The 18,837-nt window shown below is 33.8% G+C and overlaps 1 protein-coding gene across 3 annotated transcripts in view; it reads right to left on the reverse strand.

The window, feature by feature from the left end:
* The window catches only part of frmd5a (FERM domain containing 5a), a 221,444-nt gene extending 204,389 nt beyond the window's left edge, over positions 1 to 17,055 (reverse strand). For all 3 annotated transcript variants that reach the window (XM_021467813.3, XM_073930341.1, XM_694434.11), the window contains exon 1: positions 16,672 to 17,055. In XM_021467813.3, coding sequence (XP_021323488.1) covers positions 16,672 to 16,776 — 105 coding nt within the window. In that variant the 5' untranslated portion in view covers positions 16,777 to 17,055. The remainder of the gene's footprint in view (positions 1 to 16,671) is intronic.
* Positions 17,056 to 18,837: the final 1,782 nt, after the last annotated feature.

An 18,837-nucleotide genomic window follows, 5' to 3' on the forward strand; every position in this document is an offset into this window, starting at 1 on the left:
TACATTTGGGGAGTGTGTGTGTGACCTGATGAATAAGTGTAGCATTTTGCTTGGTTGTGTCTGGAAAAGGAAAGCAAGTAGCTTCCTGTTAGATTTTAATGTTTTAGGTAGATTGTGTGTAATGTTTAAAAAAAAAGTGCTTTATGCAATTGAAATCCGAGTTCAAGGCTGAGAAATAGCTTCTGGTTTTGGAGATTTGCTGTGTAGTTTTGCGTTTCGAGATGTTTCAGAAATTGTGTGACAAGAAAAGATTTTGTGTGTAAGGAGTTGTATTAAGCTTGACATGTTTACTGTACCAAAATAATATAAATGTTTCCTAAAATAAAATGTATTTTGTTTAATGATTTTTTTTTTACTCCGACATTTAAAAATAACTTATTTTAGAGCAGTAATCACATATTGTGATACTGTGAAACCGTGATAATTTTATCCAGGATTATCACCATCAGAAACTTATACCAGCCCATGCCTTTATCCAATATAAGCAACAGAAATTAACAGAGTTATACGTTAAAATACTCTAAAATATTTATTGTTCTGTATTTTTATCATTATTACTGTTATATTATTTTACATTATATTATACATTTTAAAAATTTCACAAAACCACTAGAGCAAATGCGTGTTTACTACTTTTTTATTCACTGTCACTCAAAATTGAAAATTACAAATTACATTATTAGCATACAAAGCATCTAAGATCTACAATGAATCCTTCCTTTGGCTTACAAATTAAAGGACTTCTTAGTCACAAATTGTCATATTAATTTAGCAATCAAGAATAAATAACCTAGAAGGAGAATAGAGTGGAGGAACTATGACATCGGAAATGAGGCATGAGGGACAAGTCTATGCCTGCAAGTTCCATCATGGACACAGAACAACATTCAATATTCTTTTTTTTTTTACAGCAAAAAGCAGCCCATACAGTCACATATGCTATAAAAGTTACGGAGGAGTTTAAATATTGCAGTTAAAACAGAGTTAAATGAGTTTAGATTAAAAAAAAAAATGACTGCACTGGTAAGCAGTATCCTCATAATATCATTTGATTAAAATAAATGATGAACAAATAAATCTGTCTTGATAGTCTTTACAAGTGAAGGAATATCTACATATGAATTTCCAATTAGAAAAATACTACAAACTATAAAATACTGTTTATGAAAATACTTAAATGACAGACAAATCTAAATTCCCAACACAAGTGGGCTGCGTTACAGACCAGTTCAGCTTGATGACGTATGTTTATGACACAGCCTGCAGTCCCATTTAGCAACTTGATAGCAACTGTCTTATTAAAAAGGCCTAACCAATTAAAAAAAAATCAAGACTGTGATGTATCTGATGTGTTTTATGTCGTGGAAGCCACAAACCTTATTTAAGTTATTTAATTGAAATCCCATTCAAAAAAACCCATTGACTTTGGGACAAGGGAACTGAAACTGCTACAATGCTAACTCGCTTTCGGGGTTTTGCATACAAATTGATGTCATAGTTCCTCCACTCTAAAAAAACTAAATATTTAGTCTTCTGGTTTATATAATAATATAAACCAGAAGACAAGTTATAAATATATAAATATTCAAAAACTTTTGATTTGAATTTCTCAAAATCCCAAGTGTTATAAATAACCTTAAAATATTTTGGACAACAGTGTATTAAAAAGCAATACTTTCACATGCCAATGTGTTAAGAAAAGCCTTGTGGGAGGCCTGCTATATTTTGTAATATTTCCTCAATAATAAGCAGCTTTTCAAGCTCTTCTTCATCCATGACAGCAGTTTCAGAGTTCAGAACGGACATCTCCACTTCAAGGATTATCAACTTGGGCTTTTTTTTTTATCTATAAGTAGCAACATAATTATAAGGAGACGTCTTTCACATAGCCAACGCAAGGGTTTGACAGGCAGAAAGTCATGATGAGGAAGACACACACATCCCACTTTTAGCCTGAGCTGTTCAGAATAAAGCTCCTTAAAGGGCCAGGGATTATTATGAGTGATATTTCTTTACTCAATTCCTCTTCAGCTTCCTACATGCACAGAAATATACATCACACACATGCACACACACACACACACACACACACACACACACACACACACACACACACACACACACACACACACACACACACACACACACACACACACACACACACACACACACACACACATCATATAAACTGGCAGTTTTGTATCGTTCTTAAACCAGCCGACACATTCTCTCACACATGCGCCGTTTCATAAAGCAGCTGGAGATTACAGAGCCATTAATTTCATTCATCATCCGCTCATAAAATGATTTCTGACATGGAGGAGTAGGCCAAAGAGAGCACAACCAGCGGCGGTAAATCAGGGCTCAAACCCATTTTAGAATCACGATTACAATCATTAGATACACTGCAGTTTGCTGCTGGAAAACACAAAAATATTGCATGAATTACCAAAAATAAATCTGTGGTGATTACTTATTTATATTGTAAAACACAGAGAAAATTAGTGGGTTAAAGAAATCTTTGATTTAGATGTTGGCTGCTTATATAACGTAGGGAAGTAAAACTTTACTAAAGTTCAACACAGTAACAAGCTTAAAAGGACATATTTAATAGACAGTTATTGTTTGTGAAACAGGCTTTTTGGAGAAATCAGATTAAAATTATATTAATGTTACTAATTAATAAATTAACAAGCACAATACTTATATTATATTATATTATATTATATTATATTATATTATATTATATTATATTATATTATATTATATTATATTATATTATATTATATTATATTATATTATAATAAATGCATTTCCCTGAACCATTAGTAGTAATAGTAACCATAGTGGCAGTTGCTTGAGCATTCATTCACCTGTGTAATCTTGAGAAATTGACATGAGCTGCAACAGGGAGTCGATGGTGAATAACCAATTCGTAAAAATGCTTAAAAATATTTGCGAAGAGGTAACACAGGTTACTATGAGCTATGATATGCCTGTGTCTTTGTCACACACAAACACAATCTCTCCCTTGTGTGCGCTCACTCTCTGTCTGCCTTTAACTTGTTTAAAATGGAGATTAGAAGATCTACATGTAATAAAGGATGAAAATTCGGTCAAATATTGCGCTGCAAAACCAGTTTGAACATGTTTACAACAAATGACCATAAAATTAGTAGAAATCAACAGCTTGCTGTGCATTAAAGGATTTTAATTGCACTTTGTGTAGACTATTTTGATTTCTTTGTCTACATGTCATGCATTTAAAATCCTTTAATGCACAGCAATCCATTGATAATCCCTTAGTATTATATTATATAGTGTTATATAATATTATATAGTGTTATTTTATATTATATTATATTTTATATTATATTATATTATATTATATTGTATTATATTGTATTATATTATATTATATTATATTATATTAATTATATTATATTATATTTTATTAATTATATGATATGATATGATATGATATTATATTATATTACATTACATTACATTACATTACATTACATTACATTACATTATATTATATTATATTATATTATATTATATTATATTATAACAATATTCTGATAAAAATAAGTTTTATTCTCTTGAGAACAATATTGAAAAATATAACATTAATTTTGCATTTGGGATCAGAGGCATTGCTTTGATTTTCTTCCCAGGCCCTGTAAAATCTATCTAATTGTGCTTGAGTGATTCTAGAGGCGAGTACCTGAAGCTTGAACCACAAACATTCTCATGTTTTACATAGTGGGATCATTCACCTAGAAATAACACAGCATGTTCTTCAAGAAATGGCTGACACACAACTCGTTTTTTCCCTCTAAAATGCAAGAATGCCTCTCAAAAGCATTTCCTCAACAAATCTCATGGTTACAAAGAGCAATATGGCAATGGGTTTGAGAGATGCATCTTCAGCATGGTTGAGTGCACTTGCAATTAGTGCTAATTAGAGTTCCAGGGTACAAAACACAAGAATTGATGATAAGCAGAGATGCCTGCAAGTTCTCACAGGACTATAATGCAGGAAACCCCAACAAGGAACAAATTGAATTACAACTAGAAAAGCCCATATCATTTAATGTATCTCAAACTTTAAGTGAGAAACTGCTGGCTTTTGTTAAAGTGTTTTCATTCATCAGTTCAGTCTAACAAAAAAAAAACATACAAAATTTTTAAAGATTTTTAAATCTATAGTACTTAATTTTTTATGTAGATTTTAATTACAATGGATATTTAAAGGCTGTTTTCTCAAAATGATTTTTCCTCCTGTACATTGCCATACTGTACATCTCCACTTCAACATCATGTACAATTTTACACATAGTTTATATTCTGAAAGATTTTAAGCAATATTTCCGAAATATATGAGCAACTAAAACCTGGTCTAAAGTCCAGAGTGCATTGGTTATGTGCCTTTGCAGGTCCAAAACGCGTATACATTGCTTAATACTCACAGGATGTACAGCAATACATAAATATCTTTACAAATGAAATAAATAAACTGGATTAAAATGTTACAAAAATTATTATTTATTATAAAAAAACACTACCTCCATGTTTTTTTTTGTTTGTTTGTTTATTCATGACAATTTGCATTCATTTATTATATGCATATATATATATATTTTTTTTTATAAAAACAAGTTAGGATTTGTCCATCTCTTGGGTTTTGGAGATGTATGTATCATTGAATATAACTCTATTCAGTTGCTGGAAATTAGAATTGAATTTAGAAATAGTTTTGAAACAAATCTTTGCACTAAACAAAAAAAGAAAATTTGTAAGCTAATGGATGTCTTTAGTGGAGTGCGTACAACATCATTTCCTTATCCACGGTTCAATACATACCTCAGTTTTTTAACACGATTTTCGGTTCGGTTTGGTTCTGATGGCTTGACACATGTGTTTTTCTTCTCTTATTCTATGCTTAGGCAATTGGAACAGTAAGGGGTTAAGGAAAATATTATTTATTGCAATACTCCTTTATTTTACTTTAAAGCCAAGAAAAGTACACTAGTACCTATTGTATAATAAAATAACACTGAAATCTCACACCTACTGGTAGCCCATGTTCAAACAGGGGAACACATACATTCCTACATTTTGAAAAGTAACATGTAAAGTTAATAAACATAAATTGACCATTTTAAATAAACATATTTGTACTTCAGTAAACATAAATAAACCATCTTAAATATCTTGGTGCTGAAAAAAAAGTGTGAGACGGTAGTCTGTAAGTTAAATCGGATCGAGTGCTTTTATAAGATGACAAAAGCCCACATCTCCAATCACTGAAAACGTCAGCAAATCTTTAGCAATGAACACCCCCACTGCCTTTGTTATTTTTATGTGTCACTCAGAACCATTTGGGTATGTTTGCTGAAGAATAAAGCAAGGGATTGTTGTCTTTTGGATAACTTTATTACCTTCTCTGCTATCCTGCCTTCAGACAGTGATATTGCAAGGTGATGGCGCAGCAGATCTGCAGTCATGTTGGAAGTGTTTCCGTTTAAGTAAGCTGTTCGTGTAAAACAGTGCTTGCACACAGTAATTTTTTGTTCAATATTTTTTTTCTTTCTTTGGCATTATACTTAACAGCAAAACTGAAATGTGCTCACACCGCAGATTTGAAAGACATCGGTGAGGTGAGAAATCCGATGCTTCCTCGAACTGTTGCCTTACACCACCGCTTCCCATGTTCAAGTGTGGAATGATGGTTTAGCGCCCCCTTGCGGGGAGGAGTTTCCTCATCTCAGCTCGTAGACTTACAGGCACACGCAAGCAGTCAATTCGGAGAGATATAAAACGCATACAAATTATTTAAACGTAAAACTGAAAAAACTGCAATTCACAAGCATGTATTGAACCGTGGATGTTGTACCAAACGGTTCAATATTAAATTGAGAATTGTGGCATCCCTAATAAAAATCTGCCATGTAAATAGCAAATACACCATAACGCAACGAAACTGACTCTTAAAGGTAATGGGAGATGAGACTCTGATTGGTTTAATGCACATTGACACACCCCTAACTCATTAAGTGAATAAGCACAGCCCTGTTAGACCACGCACCACGGCACAAACTGTATTTTGCCACCCTAAAAATAGCAAAAGTGGATTCGAACACACACTTAATGCTTTTGCACCATGCGGTTTATTGCGCCTAGATCTTTAAAATAGAGACCTTAATATTTTTTTCTCATTTATTTCTGCTTTTGAATTGCATTATGGGACCATGAACAACAACTTTAGTGTTAAAAGAAAAGACTTTTATAGACAATCTTAATAGTTTCAAGTGACATTTTGTCTGGGTTGATGTTTAAATTATTGTACAAACGCCTGGTAATAAACTGCCAGTACTTTTTCTGTCTTCATTTTCAGATATATTATTTAGGTACCACTTTACAATAAGGTTCATTAGTTAATGCATTTACTAACATGAACTAATCATGAACAACACATGTACATCATTTATTAATCATAATTGAACATTTACTAATGCATTATTAACATCCAAGTCCATGCTTGTTAACATTAGTTAATGCACCATGAGTTAACATGAACTAACAATGAACTACTGTATTTACATTAACTAACGTTAACTAACATGAACAAATACAGTAGTAAATGTATTGTTCATTGTTTGTTCATGTTAGTAAATGCATTAATTAACATTAACTAATTTTAACCTTATTGTAAAGTTTGACCATTATTTATTATAGAATACCAAAATGTCAACAAAAATCACATTGTTAGATTGCTGAATTTTTAACATTGAAAGTTGACAGAGCAGAGATCAAGGTCCCTTAATTCAATTCACAGCTATAAAAATTATAATAAAATAATAATAACAGCGAATTACAAAATATGAAACCTGTTAATTAAGGAATATTTTGCTGTGTATGTTTTATTTTATCCTATTCACCTGCAGTTTCTTGCCTTAAAAGCACAAATACTCCATTATTTGTTATTGTATTTAGAGGATAATTACATGTGTGTGATGTGTGTGCTAATTTGTGATTCTCTCTCTCTCTCTCTCTCTCTCATCCCACTCAAGCACACACAAACACACACACACTCATCATGTTCTTAGTGTTACCAGCAGCCTAGCTGTGGTTGCCTGTGTGCTTTTTCACTGTGACCTGTAGATGTGAGAAGCTTGTAAATTGCCAGCAATCACTGAGAACTACAGCGAGGGAAAGGGACGCGAAGAGCTGCAGCCTCAGTCAAATTCAGACTGCCTCTGCAAGAGCATCTTATGATGAGAGGAGAGCTCATCCCTCACACACACAGAGACCATACATTATTCAAGACAACTGAACTTCCAGAGTCATGAGCTAGGCATTTTTAGGTAACTTTTTTAGGTGATAAGCTACAGCCATTTAAACTCAACTGAGACAATCAGAAGAGAATTTACAATATAACATCACAATTAATAATAAAGTACTCATTAAACCATTATGCCATGAACTACACCAACTAGTTACCACGTGAATTAAAACCATATTAAAACAGAATTTGAACAAATACAAATATATAAAATAAATAAACAGCATATGATTTTTTTTTTTTTTAGATTTTGTTAAAATGTATTATTATTTATTTAGGACAGGCATTTTCACATTTTGATTCTAATGCCTAATTGTTAAATTGTTAAAACTTTAATAATTAAATATTCTAAAGAATAAAATATTATGTGATCTTTGGAAGAGTGTACTGCATTGTGCTGATATTATACTGTCATTCCGGCATTATATAATGAGTGACATAAAATGGTCCACAAATGACAATAATATTGTTTATCGCAATATACTTTGGTGCAATATATCATACAATATAAAACAGATATTGTGACAGGCCTAGACTTCATATTACGAGATTAAAATTCTGTATCCTATTGAATTGTGACTTGAGTGAATCATTATATCCCTAGAATATTATAATCCCAACTTCTTTTTTCAACATAAAAATCTGACTGTTTGATTGTATTACACATTTAACACATCACATGGTTACTAAAAAAAGTTTAAGTTAAACTTTGTAAAGGTAAACACCAAAGAGTACTGAAAATATCTGCAAAGAACCAACGAATATCGAAATATTTACCCTAAAATAAAAAATCTTAAAGTAAGTCCAAAAAAAATCTCACTAAACTTATGCTTTTAACCATTATTTATTTTTTGTTGAGCATTGCATGTGTCTTTATTTTTGTCCCACCTTCTTGTGCTGTTTTGTGTTATCCCATAGGCTCCCATTTTAATGGGGTCCCGGCTCTGATTTTCTGCTGGTCATAGAGAACTATAAAGGGAACTTCCGGCAGAGTTCAAGGAGCTCATTTTTGGTGCGCATGTTGCTGGGTGTGGAGAGCTCCTGGATATCCCTACCCCTCCGGCCGACTACCAACCTTTATTCTTGTACAAATGCCCATGTATGCTTGCAACTTTTTGAGTGTTTGAGCTGTAGGGGTGGTCCGCCTATTTATTTGATTAGACTTTTGACTTTGTTAATTAAAAAAGGCAATTTTCTTGTATTTTTTATTTAAAGTTTTACGGGTCATTTAGTTTATTTACTTTGTAGATTCTTTTGTTTGTAATTTTGGCCTGTGGACACCCTGAAGAAGTGCTCATTTAAAGTGCTACTTCTATAATAAATCAATTCAATTACTCTCAACTTACACTGTAAACCCTAATAAGTTGTGACTAGTCAAATGATTTGAGAAAAAGTGATTCCCTCAGTTTGTTTGAGTAATGGAAAATCAACAACTCAATTAATTGGTTAATTAAATGTTTAAGTACAGATAACATAAAATGACTAATAGATTAAACTTCCAAATTTTCCAGCTTTTATATTCTTACTTACTCCCAGAGCTGTTTATGTCGAAGTTGATATTTAGCTGCAACAAGTTGGTGCTTCACAACATCTTATTTTTACAAGGTGGGTTGTTAGCTCAATGCTCAACCCCCCAACCTGGAGGACCAGGACATACGGACAATTTAGCTCAACAAATTCGCCTATAGTGCATGTTTTTGGACTTGTAGGGGAAACCGGAGCACCCGGAGGAAACCCACGCAAACACGAAGAGAACATGCAAACTCCACACAGAAATGACCCAGCCGGGACTCGAACCTTTTGCTGTGAGACTGACAGTGACAGTGCTAACCACTGCGCCACCGTGTCACTCCTGTGTATACTGTATATCAATTAAGAAAAATGTATATACGCATTTAAATATCTACTTACTAATTTAACTTTTCTATTTCGTCAGATGGGTTCAGGTAGTGCCTCTGTCCAGCTGCGCTTCAGCAAAATTCAGCAATACAGGCAAAATTACCACCTTGTGTCATGTAACATATATCGACCAATCAGCACAGTTGTCAAGGCAGAATTTCAAGCGCAACCAAACATTGTAAACAGAGGCATGGTAAATCATTGAAAAAAATTTAAATGTAAACTTCAGAGAACTTTTTTGCTGCCTAATGAGTGAGTTAAATACACCTTTTTAAACCTTTTATGCCTAATCTTAGTATTTTTAATAATGTCAAATTATATTAACTTAATATCTTTAGTAAAGACAACAGTGGGATTTACAGTGTCGTGTACACATTTGGTTGTTGAACGAAGGGGAACTTAAGCACAAGTTTTTTATTTGTTTGTTTCCCTTTGGAAATCCACCATCCACAACTTTTTTTTTTTATTATGCCCATGTTGTTGTCCCCTAGACTTCAAAAGTTCGAAAAAGTGACTTATAACATTTTTAACAGTGTAAAGTGATATATTGTCTGGGTTGGTGTTGTATATTTTTGGACAAAAAACTTGTAATAAACTGCCAGTACATTTTCTTTTATTTAATAAACTTATTTCTATCTGTATTATGTCTTATACATTATATTATTTTAAACTATTTAAATGTCTATAAAAGTCACTTTGTTAAACTATAAAGTTGAATTTTCAACTTCAAAAGTGGACAAAGCAGAGATCAAGATTCCAAAATGCAATTGCCAATGGAAAACAGTTGTTTTTGAGCTGAATGAGTAGTCGAAAATTAATCGAAATCAACAGTTAGATCCTATAATCCATTTAATTTTTCCAGAACAATTTTTTCGATCACTTTCTCTATCGTATGTGAAGTCACATGACAGCATTCCGTTAGTCTGTAAACATGTCGAGCATGGACAATTTAAACACTGAGACAACTGAGCAACAAGAGCAGCTTATACCAAAGAAAAATGCATGTTTACTGTACAATAATTGTCAGCAATAAATAAATAAATAGTATATTAACCGTAGGTAAGTGAAATGTCCAATTAATCAAGATTTTGATTTTGGGCCAAATCGCCCAGCCCTAATAGAGTCTTTTTTGTTATTTTTTTTTAAACCCCAGGTCAGCATTTTGCATTCCCCATATGGAATTATTCCCATAGTATAAAATAATAGTAAAACCTACATTCCTTTTCAAGTGAACCTTCCCTTTAAATGCAGCTCGAGAACATAAATAAACCCATTTCAAACTCTGCATAGTCAGCATTTCCCAGATTCAGTGTTACACTTAACACATTTAATTGTGTCGTTCAGATTTCCATATCACACCTTCAATTTCACGTTCACTGCGGCACAGAAACATGGACTTGAGTTTTGCTATTAGCGACATGTAAAATTAACAAATCTTATTCCGAGATGCTATATACAATACGCAAACAAACGGTGCATCTGCTGTGTTGACTGTTAAAAGAAACACGCAAGCTACGCTAATTCACATCAGGTCTGAAGTCACCGGGGAGCTTTAAAAGAAACTATCTGCTTGTGATGAAAGCACTTCCTGGAGGGACTGAATCTCAGTATAGAGGGAAAAAGATATTTGGGGTAAAGAGGGAGAGAGTGAGGGAGAGAATAAAAGGGTGACCTAGTTCCGCCTTTCACTTGTTCCTTCCCCGGACTAGGTGTCCTGGAACCCCGAGGCTAAACTGACAGGCCTGAGACCAGTGTTGCAGGACCAGCAGAAGGCAGAAAGGACGTTAAACAATGACTGTGCACTCTCAACCTCAGCTGCCCAAACTAGTGAGTGTGGATTATTTCCCTGTTCGCAAAGAGAGAGAGAGAGAGAAGCTGGCAGCCTGCTCTGTCACAGTCTCTCCTCCATTACGTCACCGTGCCAAACAACACAGCACTGCTGCACACGGCACACCTGCTGCTGGCTACACTGGAGCCACTCCAGCTCTATATCAGCCCTGCTGCTCACCTCCTGCCTGCCGCTCGCTACAGACACACACAGCCCGGATACAATTAGCATTCTCAAAAATACATGGAAGAAATTTTACTGGCCCATTTTTACATTGCAAATGTGGCATAATTGTGTTTCTTTAGTTTCAATGTTGATAAAAAAAAACTGTAAAAATGTTACGTTAAAAATATTTTACCTGGTTTACAGTAAGTTTTCTTAACACATACAGTAAATAACTGTAAATTGACTTCCCCAGAATTCCCTGCACGATCCTCCACTTTTTTTTTTGTTTATTTGTTTTTGTTGCAAAATAACATTGCAATATTACACTCATCGGCCACTTTATTAGGTACACCTGTCAAATTGCTCATTAATACATATTTCTAATCAGCAAATTACATGGCAACAACTTAATGCATTTAGGCATGTAGACATGGTCAAAACGATCTGCTGCAGTTCAAACGTCAGAATGGGGAAAAAAGGTGATTTAAGTGACTTTGAACGTGGCATGGTTGTTCTTGTCGGATGGGCTGGTCTGAAAATTTCAGAAACTGTAGATCTACGAGGTATTCACGCACAACCCCCTCTAAGGCTTACAGAGAATGGTCCGCAAAAGAGAAAACATCCAGTGAGAGGCAGTTCTGTGGACTCATATGGTATCTGCATACAACAAAAAAATGATAAGGAATATGACGGCATGGTGGCTCAGTGGTTAGCACAGTTGCCTCACAGCAAGTAGGTCATGGTATAGAATAATCAAATCTAAAAGAACACCGTATAATCTTCATTGTGTAAATAATTACAATTAATATTTAAGCAACAAATAATATAGTATCTTACACACAAATAGTTTAAACTACCTTTAAATGCTCTCGCTGTTACAGACCTCAAAAACACATGCAAATTATAAACTTTCTCTCTCAGGTTAAAATTTGTAATTTTAAAAAGTGCTTCTGGAAAAGCTGTTAGTGATGAGCGCTGGCTCATATGACTGTCATAAAGTCACCTGCTTTTGGTTGTGTTTATTTCGACGTAATTTATAGATGTTAGTACTTAAAAAACATTAGTGCATTAACACGGTCTACATTAATGTAATAATAGGGAGTTAATCTTAAATGTAAAAATATATTTGACAGCGTCTACCATATTGACTCACTTTCCAACCACAGCGGATTGAACAACCAAATACTCTGGCAATTGTTTTACACAGTCACAGTGGATACCCTTCCTTCCGCAAACCAGTACTAGGAAACACCTACAGTACACTTGCATTCACACATGCACTCATGGACTACAGCCAATTTTGTTTACCAAATTCCCCTATATTGCTTGTCTTTAGACTGCGGGGTAAACTGGAGCATCCAGTGGAAACCCACACGAAAACAGGGAGAAGATGCAAACTCCACACAGAAATGCTAACTGGTCCAGCCGGGACTCAAACCGGCAACCATCTTGCTGTGAGGCAACAGTGCTAACCACTGAGCCACCGTGCCGCCCCAATTTAATTATTTATTGCACAAATCAATTTCTCTTTTCTTCTCAGTAATGCACATTTGGGATGTTATGTGTTATATGACATGATTTAGTTAATGCAACTTATGCAATATTTTATTGTGATATACATTACCATTCTTAGTGTGCGTTAATACATTATGTATTTTGAGAGCATATTTTAAATGAGAAAGAATGTTAAATATGTTACGCTATAATAACATTGTCACTTTTCAGTGATTTCAATATATTGCTTACTAAAAAGCAAAAAGTAAACATTGTACTTTCAAGATTGCAACTATTTCACAATGCAGTTATGTTTCTGTCTTTATCCCCATAATATAGTCTAATATTGCACTGATACAATTTATGAAACTGTATGACCATAAACAATGTATTTTATGACTGAAATGATAATACGAAACGATAGACTTTTTATTTTGTTCATGGGATATATATCGTTAAATTGCACAGTGCCTAATTCCAACAGGTCTTTAAACATCAACAGGTCAACAAAATGTGGATCTTTGACAATAACACATAGCTTCTCATAAACGACATTTCAAAATTCCTCCCTTTTCCTTCTTTTATTCCTTTCTAACACGCAATGATTGTCTTGATGTGTGGAAAGCGTATGAAAGCCCCGAGGGAATGTGTGTCATCCAGGAGCCACAGTCCTCTCAGACTTCAGAGCGCTGAGGAATAGGATGCTCTCAGACTGACTGTAATGGAAAGCGATCAGCGAGCTCCCGCTTCATTTCAAGCTACACATGAAACAAAAGAAATCCTCAAAGAAACACAAACAGCCTCAGACGAGGGAAAAAAAAGCCAATTGTGAGTCTTAAGTCTCCTATTAAAAGAATATTATACACGTCTCATTTAATTATCTCCTATCAAATCTTTTTATCAATAATATTATTCTTTTTCTAAGCTCTGCTCAAAACGACAATTTTAAGGTTTTCAATTTAAGACAAACATTTAAGGTTGCAGGGAACTAATTACAATAATTTATGTATCATGATTAATATTAATATTAATAAAGATGATAGTTGCTTATTTAACTATTTTATGAATCATAATATTGCAACAAAATTTATATATTTTTTAATTAGGTTCATCATAGGTCAGACAATAAAATATACATAATATCGATACATAGATATACGCACTGATACAATTTGCCAAACAAGAAATTATCATGAAAACATAATTATACACTAAATAAGTAAATAAAAGGTAAAATACCATATTTATACACAAAGATGTACAAACATAAATTAACATAAAAATAAGAATATTAAAAAGCAAAAAAAAAGAATAAATAAATAAATAAATAAATAAATAAATAAATAAATAAATAAATAAAAAGAAAAGAAAGGGAAAAATGCAGTTAAGATATACTGTAGGTGTCTCCTTAAAAAAAATAGAAAAGGGCTCCAGAATATTTCAAACTATTCTGGCTCTTTTGTTTTATTGCAAACCGAATATTTCTATTTAAAGAGCATATAAGAAATCATAAACCCATTGCCGATAAAAAGGGGGAGCTACTGACTTCCAATTTATAAGAATAAGTCGTCTATCCAGTAAAGTTGCAAAGGCTACACTATCGGCCAGTAATGAATTTAATTCAACATATTCTGGCAGGATTCCAAACAGTGCTGTGAAGCGGTCTGGATCTATTGACAATGACAAAACTGCAGAAAAACACCTAAAGACTTTCCCCCAAAAATCTGACAGTTTCAAACAAGATAAGAAAGTATGCAACAGTGGCTGGTTCAGTTGAACAGCAAAGGCAAGTTGGGTCAAGATCAGGGAAAATTGTATACAGTTTAGTTCTAGACCAGTGTATTCTGTAAACAACCTTGAATTGAATGAGAGTATGCCTAGCGTTTATTGATGATAAATGTATTCATGCAAGAATAAGATCCCAGATATTTTCATCAATCGTTAATTTAGATCCTCCTCTCAAAAAGCCCTCAGTACATGTCGAGGGGGACAGTTTTGTGTTAATAATAGCAAAGATTTTAGAAATAACCGCTTTTTAAAGAGGTATGAAGGTCAAGTATATCATCAAGTATGCTTTTATTTGGCCCAATGGAAAAATTAGAAAACCGCTAATGGCTAAAGTTCCTTAACTAAAAGTATCTAAATAAATGAAAAATGGGTTGGTCAAATTTTTCCTGAAGTTTAGTAAAAGATGCAAAATTATCATCTATGAACAGCTGATGAACAGTTATTAGGACATGTTCCTTTCAGATGTTAAGATGTTAAAGGCCCCGTCCATTAAAGATTGTAGAAAGAATATATTGCAATAAAACATATTTTTAACAAAAATAATTTATACAAATTCAAAACAAACTAGAGATCTTCAAAAATATTAAGCATAAATGAAACCTCAAGGGTGATTTTTTTTTTTATTAGGATAAAATACAAAAAGTGAAAACAATAATTTATAATGTTGGTCCACTAAGAAAAGTCAACTAGCTACAATTAAGAAGACTGAAATAGTTAGGTTTGGTTGCAATTTCTCTATCCCCAGTGTTTATGATGTAACACTCGTTCATCACTGAGTAACAGACCTATAATCTGTCGGATTTCACACACTCCTGTACAGCCAGTGCTTAGCAGCCAGCCATCCATGCTGCTCTGCTAAACTGCTTGATTTACAAGTGCCCAAGGGGCAGTTTTGGAGACCAAAGCGTACATTATTAATGGATGTGTAGTGTTGACATAATGCCAGAATCCATACAATATATTCCTGCTAATGAAGCAATTCCGCTCCTATGATAATAAACTGTAAAGGCGAACGTGCAATGAGTAAATAGATTTTCTGAGGCATTCTTTTCTTAGGTAACCAGTTTAAAATACAGGCACAAGAACATAACTTACTCAAAAATGAAAAATCTGTTGTTCACTTGTATTTTATTAAGTACACAAAAGCTGTCATTAAATTAATAGTTTCATACATGTAAAGACTAATTGTTTCCCTTTTTAAATCATAAAAGTATCGTCACTGTGATGAGTATTCATTTAGTTTTGCCTGTATATTTGTTTATTTACTATCAAAGTATCAACATTTGCATTTTATGAACTACTAACAAAAGTTAATCACACTTTGGTTTGTCTGAAGGTTAGTAGATTTACAGCAAATGTACATTTTTGGGCATACCTTTCCCAAAACATCTCCATGTGTGCGATACAAGAAAAAAAATATATATAATTATGAGGTAAATAAATAACCAACTTTTTTATTTTTAGGTGAACTACTTTTTCACACCAAAAAAAAGTCCATTAGGACTGTCTCAAATACATAGTCCAGACCTGAGTCCACACAAAAGTAAAGTTATAGCCATAAAAAATCCACTCGAAAAGTAAAAATCGGTCATGCTTGGCGGAGATGCAGAATATTAAGTTAGTGACTGACAGCCTCAGTCACCATTTGCTCTCACAGAATCATTTTATCCTAATGTTAACCTTATGTTTCACAAAACCGTTTTATTACTGGGTGAACTACTCTTTTACACCGACCAAATCCATCAGGAAGCTTTAAAAACATATTCAGCCCACCCATGAGTGCAAAAATATTTGAGGATGCTCTCGCAAAATATAAACTGCTAGCACACAAACCATAAACAAACCAGCTTCTAGATTCCACTACAGTAGCAGCAGCAGCAGCAGCACTTCAGAGTGTTGTGTTCTGCTTTACGAGAATGCAACACATCGACAATAGTCAAGATGAGAGCTAAACAAGCCCACTCCATCAAAAAAACATTCTATCGCAGCTCCCCGAGATGTGCTGTTTTCTAAGGAGAGCTGGTTTTAGGGGGGGAAGCTGCTGGCACCTGCTGTTAAAACCCACTGCGCACGCTTCTCAGCCTGCAACAAAAGGTCTGCTGATCGCGTTTTTTTCGGCAGCACAGGTGCCGCTGCTGAGACTGACCTGAATGGTGCAGGTATACTCCGTATCGTCCAGCAGTCTGACCGTGCACATGTATTCCCGCTCCAGGTTTCTGACGCTTCCACTCATCAGGCGACTCAACATCATCTCTGCGCTCACGATCAACGCTGGTCTGCGTCCGGGACCAGAACAAAAACCTCCAGCAATGTCACATCCACCAAACTCTCCGGTCGCCCAGGTGAAACGCGCTAACCGAAGCCCGCAGCATCTTTATCCGCTGACATGAACGCCGCAGTTGTTCGGGAGAGTGTTTGGGGTTTTGTTTTTGCGAACAGGTTCCTCCAGCGAGCATCCAGGTCCAGATTAAGTCGCTGTGGTTACGAGCAGACAGTAGCAGCCAGCCCGACTGTTGACCATTCACCGCTTGATATTTGAGCAAGGAGGCGGGACCATAAAGGCTGATTGACGCGCCTTCTAGCCAATGGCGTGGTTCTCCAAATAAGGACGCGCTTGAAATGGACAATGAAAGATTGGGGTGCTGCTGCGTGTTTGGAGGTCATTGTTGTCCAATAAGATGCTGGACAAAGGTAGTAGTGAAGCTACGAAGATGAATCGCTGCCTTTTTTGACTGTTTTTGTTTTGTGAGCCTCAAAAACCATGACTGAGTCAATCAAAAGAAAACGCTTTTATTACTGGATAATGGACATTCATTATCAGAAACGTACATGATCGTTCCTAAAATAAAAACATAAATACAGTGAATAAAAAAGTATTTCATCTCAAAAATGTATAAAATGGACTGATGATTAACTTCTGTGAGGTGTGTTTTGTAAAGAAACATGTCGTTCATTTACTTCTCAGATGTTTGTTCTTAATTGAAAACACTTCATAAATGTACAAACCTTGTTAGATTGTCTTTGTCCAGAGCTCAACTGAACCTACAGCTGTAATAGTTTTGTTATGCTAAAAACTGTTATTTAGAAGGGGGAAAAAATCAGAAATAAGAAGTTTAAGTTGTTATCATTCACATCAACTGATTAAAAACACAAAATTATGAATAAATTCTACAACTAAATACTATTTTACAACTGTCCCAATTAATGTTTTTGTCAGCCCTGTCACATTTGTATTAAATTTAACAAAAAACGTGTGCAATACACTTTTAAAAACTATGACTCGGAAGTAACATCATTTGATGGAGAAGCTGACAGTGATCAAAGAGGAGTTCTATTACTGAATTGTATGATTTTTATAGAATGTGCTTTAAGATTTTTCTAGATGAAAATAATCTTAAAGATAAATTGCATTTATTGAATAGGCCTTTATTAACTTCCTATTTCCAATTTGTTTGCGGAATAGAAATATGTTAAATGTTATTAGATTGCATATTATACATTACTATATTCCATAACATTTACATATTATTAGTATACAATTATTATTATTATTATACAACATTACATTTTAAGTTAAATTACAGTAACATTTTATTATTAGAATGTGCAAGATTTCTCATATAATATAAATTATATAATATAGTAATAACTAAATAATAATAATATCACTTGGTAATTTTCAAAAATATCATATAAGTATTAGAATTACCATATTTTATCCAATACATACAGAAATTAAAACATTTATTTAATAGTTACATAAAAAACAACATGCAATAAAAAGCCATCATTCTTTCAATTTTATTATTGCGCTACACTGTAAAACCCAAAAAGTTAAGGTAACTTAAACAGTTTGTGTAAATCGATAGCAACATATCATTTAAGTTCAAAAACGAATCCTAATGAGTACTGTGAACTTGATCCATTTGAGTAAAAGAAGCTATTTGAACACAGTAAAACCCGATAAATGAAGAGAACTTAAACCAACTGAGTACTGTAAAACCCAAGAAGTTAAGGCAACTCAAATCGTTTGGGGAAACCGATTGCAACAAACCATTTGAGTTATAAAAAAACAATGAATCTATATAAGTACTGTGAACTTGCTCCATTTAAAGTAATGAGGTGTTTCATTAACTCATTGCCTTTAACACTGAGTTGAAAACTTTTTTCAAATGAGTAGAATTAACTTTCAGTAAGTTTTAAGGTAACAACACTCATTTCATTTAATAAAGTTGACTGTTGAGTTTTACAGTGTATGTTAATGACACAGCAGTAGTTGGTTGCAGCAGATTGATTTTACGGCACAATGTTA

This window comes from Danio rerio, chromosome 18 (assembly GCF_049306965.1).
Source record: "Danio rerio strain Tuebingen ecotype United States chromosome 18, GRCz12tu, whole genome shotgun sequence".
NCBI lineage: Eukaryota > Metazoa > Chordata > Actinopteri > Cypriniformes > Danionidae > Danio > Danio rerio.